This window comes from Diaphorina citri, unplaced genomic scaffold (genome assembly GCF_000475195.1).
Source record: "Diaphorina citri unplaced genomic scaffold, Diaci psyllid genome assembly version 1.1 scaffold1151, whole genome shotgun sequence".
NCBI classification, from domain to species: domain Eukaryota; kingdom Metazoa; phylum Arthropoda; class Insecta; order Hemiptera; family Psyllidae; genus Diaphorina; species Diaphorina citri.
The window spans coordinates 40623-48998 of record NW_007378580.1 but is presented as its reverse complement, the minus strand read 5'-3'; the positions used below and the strand labels follow the sequence as shown (position 1 = coordinate 48998).

The 8376-nt window shown below is 40.3% G+C and overlaps 2 protein-coding genes and 1 long non-coding RNA gene across 3 annotated transcripts in view; 1 reads left to right on the top strand and 2 right to left on the bottom strand.

Moving 5' to 3' along the window:
* The window catches only part of LOC113469599, a 2190-nt gene extending 631 nt beyond the window's left edge, over positions 1 to 1559 (top strand). The window contains exon 2 of the long non-coding RNA XR_003392963.1: positions 1482 to 1559. This is a non-coding gene — a long non-coding RNA (uncharacterized LOC113469599). The remainder of the gene's footprint in view (positions 1 to 1481) is intronic.
* An 88-nt stretch (positions 1560 to 1647) lies between these two features.
* On the bottom strand, positions 1648 to 4454 carry LOC108253035 (glutenin, low molecular weight subunit-like). Its single transcript, XM_017446240.1, has 3 exons — positions 4372 to 4454; positions 2401 to 2936; positions 1648 to 2064 (listed from the first exon to the last, which is right to left on the bottom strand). Exons 1-3 carry the CDS (start codon positions 4436 to 4438, stop codon positions 1648 to 1650), a joined length of 1020 nt encoding a protein of 339 aa, XP_017301729.1. The 5' UTR covers positions 4439 to 4454.
* A 581-nt stretch (positions 4455 to 5035) lies between these two features.
* On the bottom strand, positions 5036 to 7704 carry LOC103514484. Its single transcript, XM_017446241.2, has 5 exons — positions 7473 to 7704; positions 6965 to 7188; positions 6641 to 6875; positions 6069 to 6300; positions 5036 to 5680 (listed from the first exon to the last, which is right to left on the bottom strand). The coding sequence occupies exons 2-5, from the start codon at positions 7124 to 7126 to the stop codon at positions 5206 to 5208; spliced, it is 1104 nt and encodes a 367-aa protein (XP_017301730.1). The 5' UTR covers positions 7127 to 7188; positions 7473 to 7704; the 3' UTR covers positions 5036 to 5205.
* Positions 7705 to 8376: the final 672 nt, after the last annotated feature.

The window sequence follows — 8376 nt, the reverse complement described above, 5'->3', positions numbered from 1 at the left end:
TCTTTGTAAGTACTTTACTCTAACCATCTTTGTAAGTACTTTACTCTAACCACCTTTGTAAGTACTTTACTCTAACCACCTTTACCATCTTTGTAAGTACTTTACTCTAACCACCTTTGTAAGTACTTTACTCTAACCACCTTTGTAAGTACTTAACTCTAACCACCTTTGTAAGTACTTTACTCTAACCACCTTTGTAAGTACTTTACTCTAACCACCTTTGTAAATACTTTACTCTAACCACCTTTGTAAGTACTTTACTCTAACCACCTTTGTAAGTACTTTACTCTAACCACCTTTGTAGGTAAGTACTATCTTTTACAATTTCACAAGTACGAGTACTTTCTTTAATTTACTTTGTAAATAATTTCTCAATGAAAAAAAAGGTTAGTCCACCGTCTTTTTAAGTTCGTGGCGATGAAATATCTGCCACATGATATTATACGGGTCTATATCTGTGGTGTCTTTTTATACACACAGTATTGAAAACAACAACCACCCAGTAATCATGTTGCTTAGCAACGAGATTAACAATTGGGAAAATACTACACAGTTCAATTCCTTCATTCTTTAGTCTGTTCTCAGTTCTCTGCTTACAATAAAACATACATCTTCCTATTCCAAATTCTATCTCTGCTATTCAATCCTTACGACCTTACATAACACATTACAATCAAAAGATACAATAGTTTATGGTTTATTTCAATATAACTATAAAGATATCTTCCTTTTGTTCCTATATAAGTACCCCCAATGGTACTTTTCAGGAACGGTTTGAATGTAAGTACTTTACTCTAACCACCTTTGTAAGTACTTTACTCTAACCTCCTTTGTAGGTATAAGTACTGTCTTTTACAATTTCATAAGTACGAGTACTTTCTTTAATTTACTTTGTAAATAATTTCTCAATAAAAAAAAGGTTAGTCCACCGTCTTTTTAAGTTCGTGGTGATGAAACATCTGCCACATGATATTATACGGGTCTGTATCAAAGCATGCCCATCTCGTAGTATGTCTCTCCCCAAATGGGCGAAAATTTAGGTGCTGGGTCAACAGGAGAACACTAGGAAGTAAACTGAACAAAATACGAGGGGGTGGTTTTTCTATCGTTTTCATATATTCAGCTAAGTAGGTCCAACCGACTGTCAGTAAACAATCACGCTCTTTATGTCCCAAATTACTTTAAACTTACAACTCGAGTAAGAAGATGACACGGGAAGTAAAGTAAGTAAAAGACTGCGAGGAATAATGTAATAAGTTAATAAGACTGAACAAAATACGAGGGGGTGGTTTTTCTATCGTTTTCATATATTCAGCTAAGTAGGTCCAACCGACTGTCAGTAAACAATCACGCCCCTTATGTCCCAAATTACTTTAAACTTATGGCTCGAGTAAGAAGATGACACGGGAAGTAAAAGACTGCGAGGTTTGTGACACAATAATGTAATAAGTAATAACATAGAAAAATCCATTTGGTTTCAGTTCCAGTTGTGTTTCGGTCTGCTGATTCTGGCCTGTGTTGTTATACTGTGTTACCTGAGATCTACCAGCTACTACGTGTCAAGTGAGTAGAAGTTAAGGAAAAAATTTGAATTGTGTTACGCATAAATGCTTGTCACAAATGTCGTTCCACGCTTGTTATGCTACACTACACTAGGTTTGGGGCAAATGGTACATTGTCTCTGGCAAATGGTGGTACATTGTCTCTGGCAAATGGTGGTACATTGTCTCTGGCAAATGGTAGTATATTGTTTTCAAAAGATTGTACATTTTCTCTGGCAAATGGTGGTACATTGTCTCTGGCAAATGGTGGTACATTGTCTCTTTCAAAAGGTTGTACATTTTCTCTGGCAAATGGTGGTACATTGTCTCTGGCAAATGGTGGAACATTTTCTCTGGCAAATGGTGGTACATTGTCTCTGGCAAATGGTGGTACATTGTCTCTGGCAAATGGTGGTACATTATCTCTAGCAAATGGTGGTACTTCTCTTCCTGGATACCGTGCTCTGTCTGGCCTTCCAAACTGCGGTATATTTTCTCTGTGGCAAATGGTGGTACATTGTCTCTGGCAAATGGTGGAACATTTTCTCTGGCAAATGGTGGTACATTGTCTCTGGCAAATGGTGGTACTTCTCTTCCTGGATACCGTGCTCTGTCTGGCCTTCCAAACTGCGGTATATTTTCTCTGTCAACTGGTGGGTTGTGTCTTCTTACAAATACACTTTCCCTGTCATTTGTTGGGTTGTTTCTTCTTGCAAATACATTTTCCCTGTCAACTGGTGGTTTATCTCTTCTTACAAATACATTTTCACCGTCAATTGGTGGGCTATTTTTTACTCTGTCTCTTCGAAACAGTCCTATGTTTTCTCGCTCAAAAGGTGAGACATCCTTTCTTGCAAACCGTGCCGCTTGGTGGGGCTCTGCTCTGTTTGCTTCGAAAGGTCCATTTCGTCTTCTCTGTATTTTCTCTGTCAACTGGTGGGTTGTGTCTTCTTACAAATACACTTTCCCTGTCATTTGTTGGGTTGTTTCTTCTTGCAAATACATTTCCCCTGTCAACTGGTGGTTTATCTCTTCTTACAAATACATTTTCACCGTCAATTGGTGGGCTATTTTTTACCCTGTCTCTTCTAAACAGTCCTATGTTTTCTCGCTCAAAAGGTGGGACATCCTTTCTTGCATACCGTGCCGCTTGGTGGGGCTCTGCTCTGTTTGCTTCGAAAGGTCCATTTCGTCTTCTCTGCCCATGTCTATAGTAGTCCCAATAATCTTGCTGATAATCCTGGTAGTAGGCACGTCTTGGATGTTGTTTCGGTGGGTCATTGTAGTAGTCATAGACTCTTGGGTGTCTTCTTAAGTGACCATGGGGTGGGAGAGGCTCGTGACATTCCCTGAATTTCTTCCCGATGAGACGGGGGTCATCGGTGGAGATTCTTTCTGGAAAATTTTAAGGAAGTTAAATGCTTCATTGAATGGTTTGTGAATCATTTGGGCCGTCATCGTCAGAGTATTAGTACTTTTGTTCAATGTCTTTTGTACATCATGTTCATTTTTGTCTCTATCGAAATTCAAGCTATAGCATCTTTTTTTATGTATCTCGAACGCTAGGTCTAGAATATTTTCAATTTATCTGAATTCTAAAGGTTCAGGAATAAACGAAATTTGAAGATTTGCTGGGGAAATTCGGGCAGTAGGCAATTAATTGTTTTGGTCAATGTTATTCATGGACAAAAAAAAAAGGAAAAGAACATCACAAATCCCAATTCTTAGGCACTCATAGGCTAAAGCTTAGGCAGACTTTTTATTATTATAATTTTATTTTTTTATATGAACCCTCTTGGTTTCTCAGCCTTTTGCCCTTGCCTTTTTGGATGGGTAGTAATTGAATATACTGTTTATCACACATAATTTCATCTTACTCATGCAATATTTATAATTAAATTTTGATTGCGTGGATTCGTATAAGCTTAACCCATCCTTTAGGGCTGTTTGCCCCTACACCTAAGCCTCGGAGTGGCCTTTTTGTGTTTGGAGTTAAGCTGCTATCCCCGGGCCTTGATGGAACCTAGAAGCACCCTCACTGGTATATTTCAATCTCTTCAGTTTCTCTAAAATTCACCTGCAGCAACTCTAGAAAGTCCACACTATCTGGTTTATTCCAGAGAAAAGCTGTGAGTCCATATATTATTCGATTAAGAGGATACCAAGAGGTATCCTCTTAATTATGTCGTTGAACTCTACTTCCTGAGACGGACTTGACCATAGTCCCATTCAGGTACCCTCAAAAGAGCCCGTCTTATTGTCTGTGGCTTGACAGGGCTTGTTTTGTCTCAGTTTTACGTCCTCCAGCGAGACAAGGTTTTGTGTATGTATTGACCATAGTCCCATTCAGGTACCCTCAAAAGAGCCCGTCTTATTGTCTGTGGCTTGACAGGGCTTGTTTTGTCTCAGTTTTACGTCTTCCAGCGAGACAAGGTTTTGTGTATGTATGTAGTTAAGTAAATTTTGATTTGACCCAGCTTGGACACTCGGATAGTATTTAGTCGAAATACAAGATGTGCAGGTTTATTCCAGAGAAAAGCTGTGAGTCCATATATTATTCGATTAAGAGGATACCAAGAGGTATCCTCTTAATTATGTCGTTGAACCCTACTTCCTGAGACGGACTTGACCATAGTCCAATTCAGGTACCCTCAAAAGAGCCCGTGTTATTTTCTGTGGCTTGACAGGGCTTGTTTTGTCTCAGTTTTACGTCCTCCAGCGAGACAAGGCTTTGTGTATGTAGTTAAGTAAATTTTGATTTGACCCAGCTTGGACACTCGGATAGTATTTAGTCGAAATACAAGATGTAAATGTAGTCGAAATTACTTACGTGTGCTGGACCACTTGATGTTGACATAACATACCACGAAGCAAACTATGAGTTTCCCGCATGACATGAAGTCCACTATTGTCCTTATCAGACACGACCATCTTCATAACAATACAAGACACCTTTCTTCAGTGTTGCCAATTACTAGTGGACAGTAAAAAGTCCGACAACATTGTACCCCTTCCTCTCCCTTTTGTTTAACTAAATACCTTTTTAGAGATGAGTTTTTTTCTAAGTCTGAAAACTGGCTAAATAAATGAAAACTCACGATTACGTTTGAACGTCCCCTTCCATTAATAAGTCCATGTAGGTAGGTTATCTTTGTATTTTTATTTCTTTGATCAATCCATCACAAGCACAATTTACTGAGAGCTGATTCCTTCTCATCTAAGCAAACTATGAGTTTCCCGCATGACATGAAGTCCACTATTGTCCTTATCAGACACAACCATCTTCATAACAATACAAGACACCTTTCTCCAATGTTGCCAATTACTAGTGGACAGTAAAAAGTCCGACAACACTGGTCCCTTCCTTTCCTCTTGACAGTTAAAAGTCCGACAACATTGTACCCCTTCCTCTCCCTTTTGTTTAACTAAATACCTTTCTAGAGATGAGTTTTTTTCTATGTCTGAAAATTGGCTAAATAAATGAAAACTCACGATTACGTTTAAACGTCCCCTTCCATTAATAAGTCCATGTTGGTAGGTATCTTTGTATTTTTATTTCTTTGATCAATCCATCACAAGCACAATTTACTGAGAGCTGATTCCTTCTCGTCTACAACTTTAGCTTGATCAAGTTCAATAATATTATTTTATTAGTTATTATACTTCACGTTAACATCTTTATCACAACACCGCCTGAACGTTTCGGGCGCCGCATCTTGACCGTACTCAGGGCACGTTTCCTGCGCCGGTCGTCAAACGTCTCCAAGTCCTTGAGGAAGATGGTTGCATTGTCCGGATCTTTCTCGCACCGCTTGAACGGCCAGTGTAGTTTATCCGGCCCATCTGGCATGCTCATTTGATTGGTAAAGTCCACCAGCCACTCTCCGTAGCGGCCAAGTCTCACTCTGGGTTCCAAGTCATTACGGGACTCATCGTATGTGAATCTATGCACGCGTGGGTCCCGGGTCTGAACCATTTCACTCGGGACGGAATATTCGGAGCCCGGGTTCTCCTTGTACTTGTACGGGAGGTCCGGATATTCGACAATGTTGCCGTCCCAGCCTTCGATCCCGAACACGGTGTAAAACCGGGTTCCCTGGCGACGGTACGAGGTGAACATTTCCGCCACGTGCAGCGATCTGGTGGGAAAACGGAGATGAAGGTAGTGGAGCAGAATTAGCAGGAAAAATAGAATTGAGCGAATAGGACTTAGAAATAAGAATAAACCAGATCAGAAAAGAATTTTGTCCCAGTGAAAAGGTGAGGCATAATTACATATAAGCCCGATATGACTAGCAGTTAAAACTCCTATGAACAAGGTGTGAATCGACAATTTTCAAGCCTTCTGCCATTCTAAAGCCTAGTTAATACCCAACGGAAACACTTGCGCAATGGTTGCGAAACTTTCAAAATGAACCTTATTAAAAAAGTAACTGGATTGTTGCAAAAACATCTGTGGATTGTTGAGAGACAATGTTTCTGCTTGAAATGTGGCTACTAAAGGCGTTCACCATTTGAGGCTCTCACCTGCTTTCCGGCGCATACTCCCGGCGCAACTCCGTAAAGTCCCGCGTTGCATTCTTCCAAAGTCTGAACACATCCATCTTTAACGTGTTGAACACCTGGATGTACGCAGAGTCCGTGTACGGGAAAGGCCAATGTTTGAAGTGACCTGTCGCGTTCGCCTGAAAAGCTTTGAGGATTGCCTCGCGTCTTTTCTCTCTCTCGTCCACACTGGCGATGGCTTCATCCATGGCCTCTGGAAATGAATCGGGAAGGTCTTCTATTAGAACTTGATGAACCACAGGGAGGAGCAATATACGGTTAGTTGATGCAAAACTACTAGGAGATCACAAGATAGAATTAGATTGACTGATAATAAATTTGCTAGTTCATTAGCTTCATCCAGAAAGGATTGCATGCAGAGGTTAGAGGTTTTTAGGAAGACTTTTCCCAGAAAATTGGCCTTATTAATTCCAGAATGAACTTAAAAAGCTTAACTAGAAAAATCTCTAACTTGGTCTAGTGATTGGATTCCACTCAAAAGTCCACTATCAAACTATCAATATACATTTATACATACGTATCTATTACTTAACTGAAAAAGGTGGGATCACTGGCGAAAACGTCATCTTCGGTATTGTAGTCTGTGGATCCTGGGGTTGTCGGCTGCGCGCGCATGTACAGTTTCGGCCGTTGCGTTGTAACGCCACTCTGTCTGCCCGTCACCGTGCTGGCGTTTACCGGCACTTTTTTCCGTCTGGTCTGTCGCTTCCTTGTTGTATTCCGGTTCGCACTTCGGACGCTCTTGGATAGCGATCGGACCGTGTCCGCCTGCACTGTCGGTTCATTGTGGACAGATGTGAGATGCTCTTCCGGTTCGCACTTCGGACGCTCTTGGATAGCGATCGGACCGTGTCCGCCTGCACTGTCGGTTCATTGTGGACAGATGTGAGATGCTTTTGAGACATTGGCCGAACGGAGGCTACCTGGTCGGTAGGCGTGCCTTGAACTGTCATGTATAGGCCGACGCAGAAGACGGTCGATAGGAGCATGTCATGCGCATCCAGGGATGGGTCATGCATTCAACTCAGCTCATGTTACAACTACTCACGTGGAAATGGGTTCCATTTAGTTTTATCTTGAGATCTCTGCTACGGTATGGGGTATGGGTCAAATCTTGCAATTCACATACAACTGGGCCGATTGACCTGAAACTTGTTACACTTATGTATTCTGGATGACAATGGGATATTCTATCAGAAAATTTAGAAGTTTATTTAATAACACCATATTTATTTATTTCACTTATTATTTTTCTTTCGTTGAAAGTTGTTACAATTACTTCATTGTCCCCATTTGCCAAATTTAAAGCACACTTTTGGGTATACTACTCACGTGGAAATGGGTTCCATTTAGTTTTATCTTGAGATCTCTGCTATGGTATGGGGTATGGGTCAAATCTTGCAATTCACTTGCAACTGGGCCGATTGACCTGAAACTTGTTACACTTATGTATTCTGGATAACAATGGGATATTCTATCAGAAAATTTAGAAGTTTATTTAATAACACCATATTTATTTTTTTCACTTGTTATTTTTCTCTCGTTGAAAGTTGTTACAATTACTTCATTGTCCCCATTTGCCAAATTTAAAGCACACTTTTGGTCTTGTAAATGATGCTCTTTGTCGGGCAAATGGTTGTACATCGTATCTCTCTCTATCAACAGCAAATCTATCTTCTCTTTCAAAAGGTAGTACTTTTTCTCTGGCAATGGATATGTCATCTGTCCTTGCAAAGGGTGCTCTGGTTTTTCTGGCAAATGCTGGTACATTGTCTCTGGCAAATGGTTTCTTGTAAATGATGCTCTTTGTCGGGCAAATGGTTGTACATCGTATCTCTCTCTATCAACAGCAAATCTATCTTCTCTTTCAAAAGGTTGTACTTTTTCTCTGGCAATGGGTATGTCATCTGTCCTTGCAAAGGGTACTCTGGTTTTTCTGGCAAATGGTGGTACATTGTCTCTGGCAAATGGTTGTACATGATACGGATACATTTACACCCTTTTCCAACACGAATAAAAAAGTTCATCCATCTTCTTCACATTTACTTTTGAGTTGATGATGTCTGCACTGACTCAAATGGTTCAAGACTTGGTTGAGAAAGAAATGATTTGACAATGTACCGTTACAGATGCGGACTGTGGACTTGTACCTTACGGTATGTACATAGGTCTGTTCCACCAAAATAGAGAGAGTTTTCCCAATTGTAGAAAATTGTTCAGAGTTTGTTTTATCACACGTACGAGTATACATATTCCATTTATGTGTGGG